Source organism: Pituophis catenifer, unplaced genomic scaffold (assembly GCF_029215685.1).
Source record: "Pituophis catenifer annectens isolate HBS135680 unplaced genomic scaffold, rPitCat1.0.hap2 SCAF_1, whole genome shotgun sequence".
Classification (NCBI taxonomy): Eukaryota; Metazoa; Chordata; class Lepidosauria; order Squamata; family Colubridae; genus Pituophis; species Pituophis catenifer.
Window position 1 is genome coordinate 165,179,669 of NW_027256881.1, and position 22,473 is coordinate 165,202,141.

The following is a 22,473-nucleotide window of genomic DNA, read 5'->3' on the forward strand; positions in this document are numbered from 1 at the left end:
ACCTTGGGGTTTCCAACTGCATGTCATCCCCACCCCCAATGTAGATAGCAATAGCAATAATACTTATATACCTCTTCATAGTGCTTTACAGCCCTCTCTAAGCGGTTTATAGTCAGCATATTGCCCCCAACAATCTGGATCCTCATTTTACTGACCTCAGAAGGATGGAAGGCCAGATGTAGTTCCATTAAGGATTACACATTGAGTGTTGTTGGTCAACCAACTACGAATCCATCTGATCGTGGATTAGAACTAGTTTATGCTGTCTATCCCGTATTTTCCATTCTTATAAAGAGGTAGCCTATGTTCTGCTTCATCAAATGCCTTACTGAAGTCCAAATATACTATACCTACAGTGTTTCTCTGGTCCACCAATTTGCTCATTTTATCAAAGAATGCAGTCAGGTTTGTCTAACATGATCTGCCTTTATAAACCAGTGTGGCTTTGCTTGTTTCTAAGTGTTCACAGATCCATTGCTTGATATTTTTTCCAGAATCTTCCCAGGTATTGATGTCAGGCTGATTGGTCTGTAGTTTCCTGAATCCATATTTTTCCCCTTCTTGAAGATTGGAACTGCATCAGCTCTTTTACAGTCCTCTGGTATTTGCCCATGCTCCAATACCTCAGAAAGATTCTGTTCAGTGGTTCTGAGATCATCTGCCAACTCCTTCAGAACCCTGGGATGTAAAACATCTGGTCCTGGCAATTTGAACTTCTCTAGGGTGAATAGGTATTCTCTTGCCAAGTTCTTGCCTATTTTGGCCTATATTCCTGCTGTGTCTCCTCTAGTGCTGTTTTTGGTAGGTTGGAATATTTTTTTCCTTTTGCATGAAGACAAATTCAAAAAAGGAATTAAGCAGTTCCTTTTTACTCCCTGTTACCTGTCACCTCCTTGTCATGTTTTCCTATTAGTGGACCGATCATTTCCTTAACTTTTTTCCTGTTTTTTACTTGTTGAACAAAACTTTTTTTTATTTTTGTACATTTGTTACAAGCTTTAGATCATTCTAAACCTTAGCTTTCCTGACTTGGTCTTTGCAGATTTGCTGGAATTCTGCTTTACCTATGTGTCCCTCTTTCCATTTTTTGGGACTTGTCCTTTTTCTCTGCCAGTTTATCAGAAAGTTTTTTTATATAAACATGCTGATTTCATCTGGGATCTCTTTATTTTTCTTTCTCAGTGGTATTGTGCTACATTGGGCTTTTATTTTCAGAGCTTCCCAACCATATTTTCCTCTTTAAGATTTCTATCCATGGAATCCTTCCTAAGCTTCCTCTAATTTTTTTAAAATCAGATTTCTTAAAGTCTTAGGCACTCATTTGTCTTCATCCTATCATTTGTGCCTGCAATATTCCAATTCCACTATATATACTCCACTGTTGAGGTCAAATTTGAAATATTGCATCCAGTCTGGTCACCAAAATGCAAAACAAATGCAGAAGTACTAAAAAGAGTATAGAGAATAGTAACAAAGATGGTAAGAAGTCTGAAGGCTAAATCCTATGAAGAACGGGTAAAGGAATTAAGTATGTTTAGCATAACGAATGAAGAGAAGACTGAGGGAAGACATGATAGCAGTTTCCAGTTCATGAAGTGGTGCCACATGGAAGAGGCCATCAATTTATTCTCCATAAGATAGGTATGTTTAGCTTAATGAATGAATGAAGAGAAGACTGAGGGTAGGCCAAGAAGCAATAGATCTTCAGGGGAAGATCTAACCTGGAAATAAGAAGGAATTTCCTGATAATGAGAACTATTAAACAGTGGAACAGCTTTCCTCCCAGAATTGTGAATGCTCCATTGCTGAAGAAAAGGTTGGACAACTATTTGTCCAAAATGGTTTATGGAACCCTGCCTTGGGCAAGGGGTTGACTTGAAGACTCCAAGGTCCCTCTAATTCTATGATTCTATGATATAAAAACTTACTATTGCCATTATCTGGGTTGGAATTTGACTATCCTAAATAAAATAGATTCCTTGTTATTGTGCTTACCAAAACTATTTTACTAAACCAAGATCAACCTCTTTACCCTGTCCAACTTTCTTTTTTATTAAAGGTTTTAATTACAGTAGTAAAATCTAATACAAACTTAAAGAATAAAAAATAGGGGACAAAAAGGAAAAGGTGCAAAAATTAGAAAAAGATAGAAAATAGAAATACAAAAAGAAAAGTAAAAACATAATTGAGAGAAAAGAAATATATCAAGAAGTGACTTCCAATCTTCATTTCAACTATAAACAATTTTTGTAATTCTCAGTTCCCTTTAGTGTTCAATTTTTAAAATTGCTTATCTTTATTTTGTCTTAACAAAATTCAAAATACCTATTTCACATGGGAAATATTTATTATCAATTCCAAAATCTTATTCCAAGTTGATCTGGATCCTTAAGCCATATATAATTTTCTCGGAACAAATTCTTATTTAGCTTTTTATGTTTATTTTTTTTTTTAAAAAAAAATCTTAAACTTATGATTCAAATGTTCTTTCATTATGGATTGAGGGAAAAGTCACCCAGTGTTTTCAGACTTGTTGATCCCAAGATCTCTAATAGTTGAAAAGCAGTTAACAAGCAATTTCCAAATGTGATTTAGAAAAGAAAGTTTGTGAATTTACTATCCTTTGAAAGATGCTGACTATGGTTGTGAGAAGGTCAGCTATTTCTGCTGTCTCTTGGTGCTGAAAACCCACCATGGACTGCTATTCTGTGATCTCACAAAAAACATCTCTTCAAAACACATTCTCCCATCCTCTCCTTTTCTGCAAAGGTTTTGAAGTGATGGTCTACTCACCGGCTCTTTGTTCACGATGGTAATTAATTGCTTTTCACAGAGCCGTCTGCCATTTTCTACCAAATTCAACTTTCTTATCTCCTTTCAATCTCATTAGAAATTATGACCTTACTGACATTGCTGTCTGGGTCAGTGAAGCTACTGAATCCACTTTGCAACCACATTTCTTACAGCTGAGGGATTCCTATTAATTTTTGTGGTCAAAATTGATCTATGCATGCAAAGAGTATCTTTTTTTCCATTTGTTGAGAAGATTTATTATCGATGGAGGAGGTCAACATTTCATGGTGTTTGGAAACCGAGTGGAAGGTAGGGGTGAAGATGAATAAAATTTATCTTCTAAATTTTCTGTTCTTATTCTTAATACCTTGATTGTCACAGAAAGTGACAGCATCTAGCAAATCTTGAAAAAAATTAAGCAACGTCAGAACACGAGTTCTTAGTGCTCTTGGTTGTTTGCTTGCAGGCATGTCAAGCCTATGATGTTGCTTAGTTGGGTAGTGAAATGTAATGAAATGTCTGCAAGCAAAGAGCACCAAGATCTTACATTAACCCTGAATTACAGACATTCCTTTCTATTGGGAGGTCAGAACTGGTTAGTAGTTGGCTAGGAGACCATCAGAAGATTAGGTTGGAAAATTAAAAAATAGGCAAACCACTTCCTTATTTCAAAAAAACCTTTTTTTAATCTCTTAGGTTGCCAGACAGTTACAGCCTTCAGTTATATGGATTGGAGATACAGAAAAAACATTCTACAGAAAGGTACCTAAAACTGAAAAAGAGGTAAATCCTTTTTTATATATATATGGTACAAGCAAACAGGCAGCATAGCACATTAATTGGTAATTTTTCATTCATTTACTTATTTATTTGTTTATGGTTTTAGAGCACACAACATAAATTAGTCATAAATCTATTGCATGGAAATTATATAATAATAAATACAAACCAGATTATTTTTATAGTTAAGAAATATATATCCTTATTGAAGAAATGTAAGTAATTTTTGATTAACACAGAATTTTTCACTAGGCACAATAGAAACAAGACCAGATCAGTTTTAACAACAAATAAGAAGTCAAAGCAAATTTAAATTGTCACATGTTTAAGAGAATGAATTATAATTACTGAAAAGGCTGGCATTATTAATTTTGTAACACTGTGCTATGATCAGATTTTAAAATTAATCATTGAATCACAATGAGTTTAAAATATGTGAGTTCCCTATTATGCAACTATGTTTTTATTATTTTTAATTCTATTAAAAATTAATTAAATTAATTTTTAATTTTATTATTTCTTAATTCTCTTAATTATTTTTAATTCATATCTGTGATAAACTGCCAATCGGTAGTCAAAAAGCAGTCTTGATCCAAAGTGTTATCATTTGCTCTAAATTTAAGAAATTATTTTAAAAACAGTTCCAAGGTTTAATACCGAAAAAAATCATTCTTTGAAAAATGACAGAAATATTTAAATTGAATATGATGTTATTGCTGCCCTCTGCTGGCTAAAATGTTTGCCACACTGATAAAAAGTTGCTTGTTAAGTTTCTTCACAATCTGTGTGTTTTTGTAGCAGTATATATTGATGTTTTGATATATTTTGTAAACCTTATATCCAAAACTGCAAAAGAAATTTAAGCTTATATTATGGCAGATGCTACACTTAAATGAAATACAATCCATCACTACATTTTTTATTATCTTCTTGCAGATTCATAGAATTCATAGATATCTGAAGGTATTTACTTTTGTTTAAAGTTCTTTTGCAGTTTTACATACAAAGGTTATAAAAGCAGAATACAGAATAGATGGCCAGTAATACTTTTGGGTCCAACAGATATTAATAAATGACAATTTTCATGGGGAAATTCATTATATATATATAAATAATATAAATATATGAAGTTGAATATAAATATTTAAATTGCAAATACAATTTATGTATACATATATAGTAGAAGTTAAATCTAGGAGTTAAGATGATCTTTGGTTGTAATGCAGTTTTGCCTCTTTCCACAACTCTGGCACTGCATCTTTCTGTAAAAGAAAATTCATCAGAAAATTTTGAAGAGGTTGATCCTCAAAACATTTATAATATGAACCTGGCAATCCATCCTATAATACACACATCATGTGTGCGTATTATTAATTATATTGCTTAACTTGATTTAAACAAATGACGTGTGTGAAATCTACCACTGCATATTTCCTTTGTTACTGTGAAATCAAATAAGTTTGTTTTGGAATGCATAGCTCTAAATAAAAATCCTATATATCATGCTTGATCAAATTTAAGCCTGCATATATTTGTGTTTGTTCTGGAAGATGGAACCTAAACGTTTGAAAAAACAACTTCCCAAAATTTTGAAAACTCTAAAAATTGAAGATCGAATTTTAATCATTGGAACCACTAACCGGCCATTTGATGCAGACATCAAACCCTTCTGCAAAGTTTATAAGAAAATAATTTTGGTGCCACGGCCAGACTATGCTTCAAGATTTGGCAAGTATATGAAAATAGAACTAGTTCATGCAAAGATACCTCAAAATTTTAAAAAGTATTTATGCATTAAGTTTGCTACTCGAAAATTCATTACTGAATTTCAAACATACACACACACACATACAGATGCACACACATATACACACACACACACAGAGATGCACACACATATATACACACACACACACACACACATATACGTATATACCTATAATATACATATACATAATAATAGTCTTTCAGCTTCTAAGATTTGCATATACATTGTAGTTACAATGTATTATATTTGTAGCAGTATACATAGTAGTGTTTTCCCAATTTCTACTTTCTTCCTCTTAATTCTAACCCCTAATACAATTCCCATATTAAAAAATATTATGTATCTATCCATCATCTCTTATTCTTTATTTTTTAAGCATACATAATAATAGTCTTAACTTCTAACATTTACTTATACACAGGGGTGAAATGTAAAATTTGTTACTACCGGTTCTGTGGGCGTGGCTTGGTGGTGGTGGTGGGTAATGTGACTGGGTGGGCATGGCCAACTTTTTTTTTTTTTAACTTTTCAAAGCATTTTTTTTAATGCTTTGAAAAGCCTCTGCCGATCAGTCAACTCAGCTGGGATCGTGAGAGACTTTTCAAAGCATTTTTTTACCACCTCTTCAACCAAAGAGGTTGCAGAAAAAAATGCTTTGAAAAGCCTCTGATGATCCCAGCTGAGCCGCGTGATCATCAGAGGCTTTTTTTTTTACTTTTAAAAGCATTTTTTCGTCGGAAGAGGTTGTAGAAAAAATGCTTTTAAAAGTAAAAAAAAAAAGCCTCTGATGATCGTGCAGCTCAGCTGGACATGGGGGGGTGGGATTTTTGCTACCGGTTCTCCCCGCCGCCATCGCTACCGGATCAAGCGATCCGGTCCGAACCGGGAGCATTTCACCCTTGCTTATACATAGTAATTATAGTAATTTATATCATGTAACAGTATGCATAATAACATTTTCCCAATTTTTAGTTTCTAGCTCTATTTTCAAATCTTTAATAAAACAAATCCCATATTAAGATGTATTCATCTCTTGCCCTTTTTAGTATTTCAACTTTTATTGACTTTTTGATCAATCTCCCTTGCTCCTCCCTTGGGATCTTGTATTCCTCTACATTACTCATGTTTAATCTAAATATTTTCTCTGCCTCTTGTTGTCTGCTCTCTAAAATACCCATCAGTACCTCTTTTGTCTCTGCTAAGGGATCTTTCTCTTTGCTCTCTTCTACACTTTGGCCTCTTGAAAAATATCTTTATTTTTTCTATATTTCTCTTCTATAGCTTTATTTACTTGTGTCATTTGTTGATTTCTCTCCTCCCTTCTTTCTTCTACTCCTTCTGAATTCTCCTCTATTATCTGAATTTTTTCTTCATCTTCCATTATCATTTGCTGGAGGTATCCTGGTCTCATATCCGTATTGTGCATCAGTTCCATCATTACCCTATGATTCCTTATCATAGTTTCCTTGTGATCTTGAAGCATTAATAGTATTTCCATTTGGGGGTATATTTGTTCTTCCTTGTTGTAACATTTTACTTTATTTTTGTGGGCTAAAAGTTATTCAGTAATCCATCCAAGTCCCAATGTCCCAAGTGTTCAAAAACGTCACAAAGTCAATGTTAGAAGAATTTGCTCAGTCCCTGAACTGTTCCTCAAAGTCCACAGTGGTTGTAATCCTCAAAGTCTACTGTTTTGCTCCCTCTGGGTTATTCAAATATGTAAGTCTTGTTTAATTTTTCTTCTTTTGCCTCATAAAGTATTCTATCAAATATTATTTGTAATCCAGAATGGCCCACCAAATTTCCCCATAACTCAGTAATTCACAGAATCAGGTGTTTGGTTTCAAGGGCAATTCCTATCATTTATAATCCACATTACTTTAAAAAATTTCAAAAGGCTCACCAGTTAATCCTAAACTGCCAAAAAACCCCAAGTAAATAGAACAGGAAAAACAAAAAGACAGCCTTCCAGATGTTGTTTGCCTTTCATTTTGTTTCTCTTTTTATGACTTGACTTTCTTTTTTATCAACTCTAACTTTTTTCTTTTTCAAGGTCCTTTCCAGCCATATAACAATATAATACTGTGATGATGAACCTATGGCATGTGTGCCAGATATGGCACACAGAGCCCTCTCTGTGGGCATGCGCGCAGTCACCCCAACCCAGCTCCAATAACGTTTCTCTCAATAGCGTTTCACTCAATCAGTTCCAACTTCTCACGAAAAAAAAGGTCTCACGACGTTGGAATTGATTGAGTTAACTTTTTCACTCCCACGCTTCACAATGGGAGAGACAAGATCCCATCCTCCTCCTGAAGCCCATTACGATGTGGAGCCACAATGTGACCCTGTGTTGGCTCGGCTTGGCAAAAAAAAAAGCAGTTTCTTTTTCTGCAGAGCTGCTGGTGTTGGGATGCCCCGCCTTCCTGCTGACCAGCTGGGTTTCTTCAGGCACTTAGTTTGGAAACCTATTAGCTCCACCCCACCCTCCACCTCAGTGAGTGGCGTGCAAAAGTTCAGCTTGGTTCTCGAGAGACGGAGTTTTCAGGGGGCCGATTTAGCACCCAGGCTGGCTACAACACAAACATTCATTCTCGCCTTTGAGTTTCCTAGCTACAATGGGCAGCAAAGCTAGGTTTGTTCCCCTGTGTCAATCCAGCAGACAAAACAGGAAAAGGGGGCAGAGAGAAACAGTCCTGTTGCCAAGGTATGCACAGGTCAGAGGGGGGCAGAAATTCCAACTTCAGCCTCCTGGTGCGGCACAGGGCTTTGGGCGAAAGCTGTGGGGAAGCACTGCTGGCTTGCTCACACTCTCTCCCTCCCCAGTCTAGCTTGACGCAGTTCCAGGATAAGGTACTTAATGTCTTTGTTATTTTGAGTTATTAACTTCATTTCGTTTAGGTCTCCTCAATCATCCATTCAGAAACCAGACCTCCTAATCAAGTTTAAATGTCTCATCAATGTCCAATCAAATCAGTTAGTTACTTCAGGGATCCTCCATTCCTCAAGTCGTTTTTGTATATTCAATAGTATTTAGGGGTCCAGACACCAATTCTTTTTTTTAATATTCCAGTCTCCAGTGGTTAGAAAGTAAATACACATTGTTCAACAGTTATTTCCCTCCATTTCAATATTTACTCCCATTGTCCGGTGCGCTCACACAGAGCGGGCCTCCTCAGGGTACCGTCAGCCAGACAATGTCGGCTGGCAGCCCCCAGGGGAAGAGCGTTCTCTGTGGGAGTGCCAACCCTCTGGAATGGGCTGCCCACTGGCCTCAGGACAGCCCCTGACCTCCTCTCCTTCTGCCGTGAATTGAAGATGTGGCTTTTTCACCAAATGGGCTGAATCCGTAGGGGTGATTTTTAATAATTTTAATTAAATTTTTAATTAACTTTAATGTTAAATTGACTTTGATGTTTATGTAATTTTTTTGTTCCTTCTTGTAAGCCGCCTTGAGTCGGGGGCATATAAATTACATAAATAAATAAATAAATAAATAAAATAAATACTCCCGAGTCACAAAAATTTACTATCATCAGCAGATGGCACTCTTTATTTCACTCTACTCTCTGCTTTTATTGTGACTCTGCTGCTATTCCACTTTTATTTTGACACACCCAGTTTATTTCTCTTGCTTAGTTTATTTTAAAGTTCTGTTATTTGAAGAAAAGGTAGGTTTATAGTTCCAGCATCTTAATATGCCTTCTTAATATCATGCCTTTTATTTTGGGAATTCCATTTCTCACTTAATTTTTTTTTAAACAGATAGTTACTTCTTAAAATTTCCAATATGCTTTTTTTTCACAATAGTTGCACACCGCTGTAGCAAATTGTTCCAAAGGTATTCCCCTTAAATTTTTTGTGGGGTCCAACTTCAACTGTAAATCTTTTCTTGCCCAGACGAAACACCATTCAGCATTTCTCTACTCCTGCACAAACTTATCGTTCTGGCTGTTCCCCGGCTTCATGGCAGCCATTTTGACTGCTGCTGCTCCTAGTCTTCGGATGAGGGGATTTTCCAAGTCAGGGAGGGGAGATGCGGCTCCCCTCATCCTGCATTGGCTGATGTAATTGCTATGCCTATTCATTGGCTGACCTTGTTACCATGTCTTCCCAGTCATGAATATTCTGACACTCCTCCCTTCATGACTGGAAGAGACATAAAACCAATTAACTTAATAGTCTCCCCATGGTGCACTCCACCCAATGGCTTGGTCATTATATCTGTCAAATTGTACTCTGAAGAACAGTGAAGCAAGCTAATCAATTTATATTTTATGGCTTCCCTGGCATTACAATATTTTTTTTAAAAAATAATATTTATTGAATTTTCAAACATTAAAATACGCAATACAAAAAAATAGAAAAGAGCAAAAAATAGAAAACTATAACACACAACAAAAACAGACAGACAAAAACAAACACATTGAAGCTTAAACACTAATAACAGCTTTTCTACATCGGTATCTCTATCCTAATTAACTTCTATACACAAATTCTATCTATCACTATCTTAATTTACATCCTTATCTAAGTTATACTAACTTCTATTCACACTTTGGTTTTGTGACATAATATTGCTTACATTTTAGCTTTACTCTCCAGCCAGGAATACCATCTATTCCAAATTAAATAATACTCTGTGTCTTCCCTTTCTTTAATTTCCATGGATAATCTGTCATTTCTACGCATTCATATATTTTTTTAAATTATAATTTGGTTTGGGGGGGATATCCAGTTGTTTCCAATTCTGTGCTATGACGATCCTACTCGCAGTTAGTATATGTAATATGATACATTGTAAAAAATTTTCCATTTTCCCTTCCAAAATACCCAGGAAGAATAGTTCCCGTTTTTCTTTCTATCTTCCTCCCAGTTATCTCTTCCAGCCATTTTTTTATCTTCCACCAAAATTTACTAATTTTAGGGCAGGTCCACCACATGTGCTAGAACATCCCTTGGTTATGGCCGCACCTCCAACATTCCGGGGACCTGTTTGGGAACATCCTAGCCAATCTCGCTGGTGGCAGGTGCCATCAGTAAAACATCTTGTAAAGATTCTCCTTGTAAGCAGCTGACATAGTTAGCCTGTAGTTTCTTTCCCATAATTTATCCCATTAATCCAAATGAAAGTTGTATCCAAAATTTCTTGTCCCGCTAATCATTGTTTCCTTCACAGTTTCTTCTTCCATTTTAAATTTTAACAGGAAATTATACATTTTTGTGATCATTTTTTGCCCCGTCATAATATCTTATCCAATTCCAATTGTTTTCTGTATATACCATATTGTTCTCTGTCTTTTTTATATTTTGTCCTAATTTGCAGATATGGCCACCAGTCAATTTTTACTCCTTGTTTTTTTTAGATCCTGTTCTGTTTTTAAATTTCCAAGTTCATCTAATAGTTCCAAATATCTTACAATTTTATTTAGGTTCAGTACATTGGGATAAATTATGGCCTCCATCATCAATATCCAAACTGGAACTTTCATATAATAGTTTTTTCTTATAGTATCCCAAATGTTTATCAGAGCATTTCGCACCAGATGTCTCTGGAAATATGTATGTGTCTTGATTTTCCCTTCCCAGAGAAATGCATGCCATCCCAATTGAAGGTCATGGCCTTCCAGTATTAATATTCTCTTGTTTCTTAGTTGTACCCAATCTTTTAACCAAGTTGTTGCCGCCGCCTGATAATATAATTCCCAACCTAGAAGAAAAGGGAAAAGTTCTTTTTAAAGTGATTTTGATCTGTTCCCTCTCCTTAGAGAAGGGAAATTTTTGAGAGGATTCTGTGGTGAAAAGGGAGGGAAGACTTCCTTCTTAGAAAGAGTCAGACTGTGTGGCAGAATGGCTTCAAAGCAGACAAAGCCAGCCACTAAAGCTGCAGGGGGGGGATCCCCCACCCACAAGTCACAAGAGCAGCTATTAAGTTTGCAGACTCAGAGCCAAGCACAGGAGACTGGTTTTAAAGATTTGAAGGAATTTATTGCTGTGGCTCTGATGAATCAAAATGAAGTTTTGGACCAGAAATTTGAAAAATCTCAACAGCAAATTAAGGAGGTGGTTCAAGAAAAGTATGACAAGATGAAGCGTGACATACTGATAGTTGTGACTGGCTTGTCAGAAGTAGTTGTCCAGATTGATAAAAAAGTGGAAGAACTTAGTTCAGAAGTAGAATCTAAAATGAAGGAAGCTGATTATAAAATTTCTAATGTTGACAATAAAACGCAAAGGATTGAAAAGTGACAATGATGCAATTTAGATTCATGGAGTTTGCTGTAAGACTGAGAGGAATAAAAGAAAACAACAGAGAAGATTTGAGAAGGGTTTGTGCTGATGCCCTGGCTGTGATGCTAAAAGTTAATCCTGAGGAGATTTTGTGCAAGATGGACAAGGTCTATAGAGTGAATTCTTGGGTGGCAAGGGAAAGGCAATTGCCTAGAGATGTGGTGATCTACTTTACAGATAGAAGAATAAGAAATGACATTTTGCAAAAGTCTTTTGTTTCTACTATTCAAGTGGATGGAAGGGAGATTGGGATTTACAAAGAGTTGCCGCCTAAGATGCTAAGAGATAGAAAGGACTTTGGATTTTTGGTGATTGAATTAAAGAAACAACAAATTCCATTCAGATGGGATGCTCCAGTTGTCATAATATTGAGGTATCAAGGAGAGAGATATCGATTAAATACTGTTAAAAAAGCGGAAGAATTTTACTTCAATGTTTTTAAAACTGGCACAACATCTCCACGTACATCCTCAGTGTTAGGTATAGAGGAGGGTGAGAAAGAAAAGCAATTTGAACAAGAGCTTGAAGAGCAGCGGAAACAGATGGAGGTGGAGGCAATGGAAACTCAAGGAGCAACAGGGTTTTTTTTGGATGAACCGTTGCTGGATCTTCCTTTAGAGGCTATAGGTGGACAACCCAAAAATACAAGAGAAGTGGCAGTGGATCTCGAGTTGATGTCATATAAAGCTAAAGACCAGCGTATAACTCGAGCAGCTTATAAACAAATTCTAGAGAAACAACAACAGCAGAGGTCTAAGCTACCACAAGATAAGAAGGGAGTCAATGGTAAAACACAAAAATCCGAAGCTATGGGAGGAGCTAAGCCAAAGACTACCAGTCTGGAACAGAAACTTCAGCAAATGCTCTTAACGCTTCAGGAGACTACAAATGACAATTAAGTTTTTATCCTGGAATGTGAATGGATTGAACTCACCACAGAAAAGAAGGAAAATATTTCATTATTTGAGACAATTTAATAATGATGTTATTTGTTTACAAGAAACTCCTATTAGAATACAAGATCAAAAATATTTGATAAATTCTAGATTAGGAGCACAGTTCATAGCCTCAAATCTGGAGAAGAAGAATGGTGTAGTGATTTATATAAATAAAAGATTGCCAGCTAAAATGATAGAAGCAGATGACTGTGGAAGATATATAGCAATTGAACTTTATACATATAATGGTCCAATTTTGGTGATTGGAATTTATGCTCCTAATCAGCAACAAGAAAATTTTTATAAAATATTGTACTCTAAAATATTACAATGGGACTACAGATCTATTTTACTTATGGGAGATTGGAATGGAGTAATAGATCCCAAAATAGATAAAAAGAGTTTGGCAAAGCCATGTGTTAAATTACCACAGATCTTTTTTGATATGAAAGAAGATTTGGAATTGAAAGATATATGGAGAGTGCATAACCCAAAAGAATTGGACTTTACTTTTTTCTCAGACAGACATAGATCCTTCTCTAGGATTGATTTTATCCTACTTACGGCTGATTTACTTTTAAAAACAAAGAAAACAAAGATATTTCCGAAGACTTTAACTGACCATAGCCCGGTATGGATAGAAATAGAAATCGGAAAGAATGAGAAAAGATCGTGGAGAGTAAATGAAAACTTGTTTAGATATGAAAAGAATGTAAATGAACTTAAAAAACAAATGAAGGAATTTTTTGAAATGAACTTGAATAAGGGTACCCCTATTGAAATTGTTTGGGACGCGAGCAAGGCGTATATGCGGGGGGGTACTGATCTATATGAATTCTAAACATAAATCAAATCGACAAAGAAAAAGATTAGAATTGGAAGGAGAGATAAAGAAAAAAGAACAGTTACTCATAAAAAATCCAACAGATGAAAAATTACAAGGAATTATAAAACTTTTGAAAGACCAATTTCAAATACTCACAGCGGAACAAGCAGCAACTAATTTACAATTTGCGAAACATAATACATTTTGCAATGCTAATAAACCGGGCAGGTGGTTAGCTTACACACTGAGGAAACAACAGAGTACTCGGACTATTGGCAGTATTGAGTATGGAGGGAAGGAAGTTTTTCAACAAAGACTAATTAAAGAAGCCTTCTTAGATTATTATACCAAACTATATGCCAAAGACGATATACAGAATGAACTTATAAATAAATATCTAGAAGAAAGGAGAGTTATAAAAATTTCTAGTGATCAAAAGGAAAGACCGAGTTTACCAATAACAGCTGAGGAGATTATTGTTGCTATTAAACAACTGAAAACAGCTAAAGCTCCAGGAACAGATGGTTTAACTGCGGTGTATTATAAAACTTTACAAGTAGAAATGATTGAACATCTTAAAGACTTATTTTGTAGCATACAACATCCTTCATGGAAAGCAGCTTTTGTTTCATTGATACCGAAAGAGGAAGCAGGTTCTACAAAACCGGGAAAATTTTAGACCAATATCTCTCCTGAATACGGATTATAAAATTTTTGCAAAAGTATTAGCCAACAGATTAATGCCAGTTATTCAAGAGGTGATTCATCATGATCAAGCAGGATTTATAGAAGGCAGATACATGAAGGATAATGTGAGGCAAATTATAGATTTATTGGAATATCTTGAGAAGAATAAACAGATCTCTGCAGTGCTGGTGTTTTTGGATGCGGAGAAGGCCTTTGATCGAGTGAACTGGAACTTTCTATTAAAGACTTTAAGAAAAATGGACTTTGGGGATCAGTTTGTGCAGGCGGTTTCAGCAATTTATCAAGAGCAAACAGCACAAATTATCATTAATGGAAGCTTAACTACAAATTTCAGTATAGAAAAAGGCACAAGACAAGGTTGTCCGTTATCCCCGTTGTTGTTTATCTTAACTCTAGAAGTCTTGTTGAACACAATACGGGACTCGAGCACTTTGAATGGAATAGTTATAAGGCAAGAGGATTACAGAACAAGGGCATTTGCAGATGATCTGGTTGTTACCTTAACACGGCCGATGGAATCAATAATTCAGATGAAAGACATTATAGAAGAATATGGTATGGTATCAGGATTTAGACTGAATCAGAAAAAAACCAAGATGATAGTTAAAAATATGACAGAAGATCAAAAGAAGGAACTTGAAAGGAAGGCAGGCTTTGAAATAGTACCAAAGGTGAGATATATAGGAGTCCAAGTTGCAGATTTAAATATAAAACTGTTCCAAAATAATTATGAAGTGTTGTGGCGAAAGGTACAAAAGGATATGGAAACTTGGAAAAAACTGCAGCTGTCCTTACTTGGAAGAATAGCAGCAGTTAAAATGAATGTTCTACCTAGATTTTTATTTTTGTTTCAAATGATTCCGGTACTTAAAAGTGATAAACAGCTGATGGAATGGCAAAAAGGAGTGAATAAGTTTGTTTGGAATGAGAAAAAGCCAAGAGTTAAATTGAAAATTATGCAAGATGTTCGTGAAAGGGGTGGCCTTAAACTTCCAAACCTACGACTGTATTATGAAGCAGCAGCATTGACACAAGCAAGTGATTGGTTTGGAAGGACAAAGACTGGAATATTGAATATAGAGAGTTATGATCTTGAACTTGGTTGGCATGCATATTTATTTTATGAAAATAAAGTGGATAAACTATTCAACAGCCATATACTTAGAAACTCCTTGATGAGAGTATGGAAGAAGCACCGGTTCAAATGGGATTATAAAATACCGTTGTGGTTGGATCTTGGTCATATTATATGGAATACAAACATAAAGTCACTCGGGGGGTTTTTATACAAAGAAGTACTTTTTAATGATGGGGGCAGATGGCAACTAAAGACATTAAATAAACTGTTGGAAGAAGGGATTAATTTAACTTGATTACAGTATAATCAACTTCAACTGAGATGGAGAGAAGATCAAAAAACTGGTTTAATGTTGCATGAAGAAGAATTGGTAAGACAGATAAAAGAGAAGGGCCCAATGCATATTAAGAGGGTTTATAACGTTTTGTTAGAAAGAGATTCAGAAAATGAATTGGTTAAAGATTGTATGATAAAATGGGCGCAAAACTTTGCAGAACCAGTTATGATGGAAACGTGGGAAAAAATATGGGTTCAGAATGTTAAATTTATGCAGTCACAGAACTTGAGGGAAAATTTTTATAAAATGTTTTATAGGTGGCATTTAGATCCTAAGAAATTGTCATGCATGTATCCTAATGTTCAACCAAAATGTTGGAGATGTGATTGTTTAGATGCTACATATTATCATATATGGTGGACTTGCAAGAAAGTGAAGGCATTCTGGATAAAAATTTGGTGGGTTATGCAAAATGTTCTGAAGAAAAAACTCCAATTTTCTCCTCAATTGTTTTTATTGGGCATAGTTAAGGACTTTTCAAGGGGTGAAACAAAATTGATATTGTATATGGTGACAGCAGCTAGGTTACTGATTGGTCAATATTGGAAAAGGGATGTTATGCCTACTATTGAAGAATGGACTTTGAAGGTGGCCAGTTTTGTAGAAATGGCGAAGATATCAGCATACTTAAAAGACCGGACTCAAGAGACCTATGCATGGGAGTGGAAGAAATGGATAGATTATGTGCACAATAAATATCAAACTAGGAAGTACCAGATAGCTTTTAGTTGAATGTTGTGTAGAAATGTATAGTATATAGGGGGTAGAATAGTTTAATGTCATGTAGAAATGTATAGTACACAGGGGGTAGAATAGATGTGTGGTAAAGTATGATATAATATGATGTGGATTTGGATTTCACCTTGGGGAAGTCATGGGAGGAGGGGAGGGCTAGGGAGGGTTAGGGAGGGAAAGGGGGAGGAATGGGAAAATTTGTACTTGTAAAACTTTTTCAATAAAAATATATATATATATAATTCCCAACCAGGTTGGCCTTTGGTTCTGGAGTCTTGCAGATGTTTACGTTTTATCTGGGCTTTTTTCCCCAGCCAAATGAATTTACCTATCATTCTATTTAAATGTTCAAAAAATGGTTTCCCTAATCTAATTGGTATCGATTGAAACAAATATAGCAATTTGGGTAATACATTCATATTTATTACAGCTATTCTCCATACTAAAGATAGCTGTAGTTTGGCCCATGTATCCAAATCTTTCTGTAATTGTTGAATTAATTTATCGTAATTATCCTCCTTTACAGTAAAGCATTTTGCCGTAAGCCAAATTCCTAAGTATTTCACCTTTTTAGCAATTTGAATCCCCAATTTCCTTTCCAATTCTTCCCCCTGCCTTTTAGTACAATTCTTCATTAACAATTTAGTTTTTTCCTTATTCTTCAACTTTGTGCATCAAGATGGTTCCCGTCTCCAAAGGAACTTCCATAATAAATACCAGATCATATGTGAATGCTTGAACCTTATATTCTTCGTGTTTGATTTTCAATCCTTTAATTATTTGATTTTTCCTATTTTGTATTAATAGTATCTTCAGGGATAATATGAATAAGAGGGGTGACAAGTGACATCCCTGTCTTACCCCCTTAGCTATATCAATCTTCTCTGTCGTTTCCCCATTCATTATTATGTTGGCCGATTGTTTCAAATAAATTGCTCTAATTAAATCCATAAATTTCTCCCTAAATTTCATAATTTCGAATTGATTAATCAGAAAGTTCCAGTTTAAATTATCAAACGCTTTCTGGACATCTACAAACATCAATGCCAGCTACTTATCCGGATGGGCCTCATAGAATTCTAATGTATCCAGAATCGTCCGTATATTATCTCTTATATATCTATTTGGAAGAAATCCATTTTGATCCAAATCAATAATTTCAAAATTAAAATTTTTTGGCCCTTTCAGCTATTATTGTTGCAAAAATTTTATAGTCCACATTAAGCAGCAAGATTGGTCGGTAGTTCTTGACCTGCTGTGTGTTCGTGGATTCCTTTGGGTTGAGTGATATCAAAGCCTCTCTCCATGTCTGTGGTAATTTTGATTGCCCTAATCCTTCATTACATAAGTTCAACAATAACTTCCAGACTTCCAGAGGTCCTTGTATCTTTTTATAAAACTCAGAGTGGATGCCATCAAGTCCTGGTGTTTTATTATTTTTCTGTTTTTGAATAGCCGCCTTCATTTCCATCATAGTAATCCTGCTGTTTAACATTTCTTTCATTTCCTCTGATACTATCGGAAGATTCCTATCTTTTAAATATTTCTTTATATCTTCCTCCTCCACTTTCTCCTGGCTATAAAGTGTTTCAAAGTAGTTTTGGGCTATTCTCTTTTTTTCTTCTAACTGATGGTGAATATTCCCCTCTTCGTCTTGTAATTGTGTTATTAGCCTTTTCTCCTTATCCTTTTTTAATTTATAGGCCAACCATCTACCCGGCTTATTAGCATGTTCAAAGTATATCTGCTTTGTTGCCTTAAGTTTTTGCAACATTTCCTCCTGGGAACGTAGATTTATTTTATGTTTAATCAGAACTCTTCCTCTCTAATTTTTTTATCCAGGGATTCCTGCATCTTATACGCCAATTCCTCCAATTTCTCTTGTAATTCCAATTGTTGTTTCCTTTTTTCCTCTATTTCTCCCTGCCCAGTATACTATTGTTAGACCTCTGATATAAGCCTTGGTTGTATCCCAAAAGTTCTGAAGTGTCGTATCTTCATTTGCATTTTCTTTCAAGAAGAAATCCAACTCTCTTTCAATCCATTCTATATACTTTTTTTCTTTTTTTACTCCTTGATTCATGGTCCATCTCCTTCTTGATTTAGGTCTTCCTTTCCATTTTAATATCAATGGGCTATGATCTGCCCATATTTTAGTTGCTATTTCTATTTCATCTATATTTTTACTTAATTCCAAATCTGTCCAAATCATATCTATTCTGGACCATGAATCATGTTGGTTAGAATAAAAAGTATATTTTTGTGTGTGTGTGGATTTCGTTCTCTCCAGATGTCTTTTAGATTCAGCTCTTGCACCATATCAAAAAAAGTGGTCAGCAGTATCCTCCTCTGTTTTTTATTTTTCTTCCCCGATCTATAATCTTGTTTTGTATCTACGACCGCATTAAAGTCCTCCAATGAACAAATATTTTCAATTTCCAATTCCACTATTCTTTTATGTAATTTATAATAAAATTCCCCATCTAATATTTGGTATGTAGATAGCCACCAATAACATTTTTTTCTGTCTTATTATTATCTCAATTAATAAAATTCTGCCTTCCCCATCTGCATAAATTTGTTTCGGTTGTAGCCAATCTTTAATGTATAAAACTACTCTCTTTTTTTGTGGTACAAGAGCCGAATATAATTTTCCTAATTTAGGGGCTTCTAGTAAATGTCCTTGTTGCTTTTTAATATGGGTTTCTTGTAGACATGTGATATCTGAATTGTGTTTTTGTAGTCTAGATAGAATCTGTCTCTTTTTGGCTGGGAAGTTTAAACCATTTATATTAATCGAAATTAAGTTAATTTCTTCTTCCATTTTACCTTCTACTAATGGCCCTGGTTCCTTTCCTTAGTCTCGTTTCTGTTTGTGTCCTCGACTTTGTCCCTGTTCTTTCCCTCTGTTCTCTTTCAATCCTCTCCTATGATTCCAATTCCTACTCCTTCTTCCTGACTCTTATATTCTATCTCCTCTCCACTCTCCCTCTCTTCATCTATTGCTATATACTGGTCGTAAAATTCCTGAGCCTTCTCTAGTGTATCCAACCAAATCTTTTTGTCTTGCCATGTCACTAATAGGCCTTCTGGGATAAACCAACAAAACATTATTTTATATTTGATAAGTTGGGAGGAGAGAAAGTGGTAGCCTTTGCTCCCTTATCCTTCTGGGTACTTGTTTGAGAGTCATAATCTCTTTCCCTTTGTACGTCATCGTTGTATCTCTCGTTCTTCTATAGATTTCATCCTTAATTGTTTCTTTAGTAAATCAAATGTGTACCTCTCGTGGCAATTTATTTTGCCGTGCATAATTAATATGTACCCTATACAATTCGTCAATACCATTCTGCAGCTCACTCTTGTTCATCTTTAGATTGTCTGCCAACAACTCTATCATAAGATTCAGGAGGTCTTCTTCCTTATTTTCTGGTATATTCTGAAATCTTAAATAGAACACGGCCTTGTCCATTTCGAGAAAGGTTATTGCCTCTTCAAGTTCTCAATTTGTTGCCCTCAATTTCCTTTCTGTCTCCTCCAATTTTTTTTCTGTCTGTTCCATTCTTTCTTCCACTATCTTTATCCTCTGTTTGTTCTTGACAATTGTCTCTTGTATTTCTTCCATTCTGTCATCCAGTTTCCTTATGTCACCTTTCACTTCGCCCATGTCGTTCTTTAGTTCTTCATGGTTCTTTCCAATAGATTCCTGGGTCTTGAGAAGAACCTCCTGAATCATATTCAGAGTTGTCTGCATACTTTGCATATTCATTGCCTTTCCTGCCTTTTCTCCTCCCAACATGTCTCCTATCAGTTTTTGTCCTGCTGGAGAGGCAGTCATTTGTATAACTTTTTTTGCAGTTTTAGTTACTGATGTTGTACTTGTCATATCCAATTTCCCAAAGATCTTCTTCCACAAGAACATAAAAAATCTATTTCCTTTCTTCTCCTGAGACTATCTTTCCTAGCTTCTTTTGATTATTAAATGCTCCTTTTTTTATGATCTTGTCCACTTAATTTACCATCAATTTTGTTTCTTTAAAATTCATTAAATAAAGTACTTAAGTAATTAATTAATATAATTGATTCTATCTTCCCTTAATCTCAACGGTTATTATTACTCTAACTTAAATTAACAATACCTAAACAAACAATAATATATAACCTCAGTATAAAGAAAGGGTATTAGGTAGAAAGGCCAGACAATTAATATGTTTATCTATTTATATATAATATATTATCAATGTTTTCAAAAATTAAATAAGTAATACTAGATAATAACAATAACTAAATAGACAAAAGTATATTACTTCAAGCTAAAGAAAAAATATATAAATAAAGAGGCCAGACAATTTATTACGGTCTTTCCTCTTAAACAATAGATTAACAAAATTACTTAATTACTTTCAAGAGTCAATTGAATAGTAGACATTAACAATAAAAAAAGAGAAAAGAACAGGGAAAGTCTAGAGATATACCATGTTATTTGTTTCTAAATATAAATATACAATATACATAACTTCCTATTAATTTCTTCCAGTCTCCTTCTTTGCACTGTCCCAACCTCTTCTGTTTGCTACTTTCCAAGTCCTTTCTCCAAAAGGTCTGCTCCTATTTTTTTTTATTGAAAAAGTTTTTCAAATACAAATTTTCCCCCCCTTTTCCCCCCTCCTCCCTAACCCCCCTCATCACCCCATCCCCCTGTGACTTCTTCAAAATAAAAACCTAATACATAACAGATTATATAATATTTTACCATCCCCTTACTCCCCCCTCCAAATACTGACCTTTACTTCTAGTGATATTAATACTATTACTTCCCCCTCTTACTAAACACTTCAAAATAACATTCCATTAAAACACTATATGATAACTTCTGATTTAACACAGTAATATTATTATAACTCCCAATTTATCGATAGTCTGCCCTTTTTCCCCCCCTTCCCCATACTTATGTCTGTATATTAATATAACATTTCAAAACAATCTTCCACTTTAGAACTATATAAAAAATCCTACTTTAACATTTAATCTTTTGTGTATATTAATATAACATTTCAAAGCACCCTTCCCCATGAATTCTAGTTTTACATTTGTTCTACTCTATCCATTTCCTCCACTTCCCATAAATATGTCTCTTAAGCATCCCTTTTCTTAATCTATACAATCAATACACTAGCCTATCTCCACCCACTTTCCTACAAGATTACCATACACAACAATTCTTAATATCTTTATTCTTCTGCCCATCCTACTAAGAAAATATTCCCTTATATAAACAAAATCAATAACTTTAAACTTATAATCCATATAATATCTTCTTTGATGTCTTTCCACTGGATTGCTGACTCCATCATCCGGATTAGGGTAACATAACATCCCAGTTGCAACAGAGTATTCAAAATCCTCAGTTATCATCTGCCCCCATCAGTAATGAATATCTTCACATATATATATAAAAAAAAGAAAACAACCACCCGAGTGACTTTATAATTGTAATCCATATCTGTAATAGTGGCTTTCTTCAGGATTATTAATTCCCATTCTCATAATGGGGTAACATCCAGATCTTCTGCATGCCCCAGCATAACTCTCTTGCCTTATAGCTCAGCATAAATATAATACGTTGATCAATGAAAAAAAAAACCAAAAATAGATAATTCCAATCCAACAATTCAAGGCCCTTTTCACATCCCAAAATTACAGCATTGCAGAGGTCTGTCACTCTCCTCAGGATGATATCAACCACTACTTCGCCTCATCCATCTTTTCATGTATTCAGTCATGTATTTTTTCAAAGTAACTGGCTTTACTGTTGCTTAGTTTAGAAATTTTTATTTTTGTAAGACGTATTTCTTTTTTTCCTTTCTTTTTGTGGGTTTGATCTCCATCCTGATTTCCTTTCTGCCATTTGTGTATCAACTGGTCGATTTTCATTCTGTTTTAAAACTTGATCTTGTTGGTTTTGTTTTTGTGACTCATATTTCTTTTCTGTAAGTTGTATATCAGTTGGTTGATTTCCATGGTTATCTATAACTTGGCGAGTCATCACGTTAGAATCCGGTGCCACTTCTCTCTTATTTATAAATAATCCATCTGAGGTATCTGAAGAATCCAAGGGCAATTCATCTGCAAAGGCCTCTGTAACTCGATGTTTTTCCTTTATTTCTAACTCCTTCTGCTTGTCTTGTGTTGTGCATAAAGATGTTAAGTTCATTTTTA

At 34.9% G+C, this 22,473-nt stretch overlaps 1 protein-coding gene across 1 annotated transcript in view; it reads left to right on the top strand.

Moving 5' to 3' along the window:
- IQCA1 (IQ motif containing with AAA domain 1) overlaps positions 1-22,473 on the top strand; it is a gene marked incomplete at its 5' end in the record, with an annotated part of 230,082 nt that overhangs the window by 155,760 nt on the left and 51,849 nt on the right. Inside the window, 2 exons of the mRNA XM_070933352.1 lie at positions 3,490-3,576; positions 5,124-5,301. Coding sequence (XP_070789453.1) covers positions 3,490-3,576; positions 5,124-5,301 — 265 coding nt within the window. The remainder of the gene's footprint in view (positions 1-3,489; positions 3,577-5,123; positions 5,302-22,473) is intronic.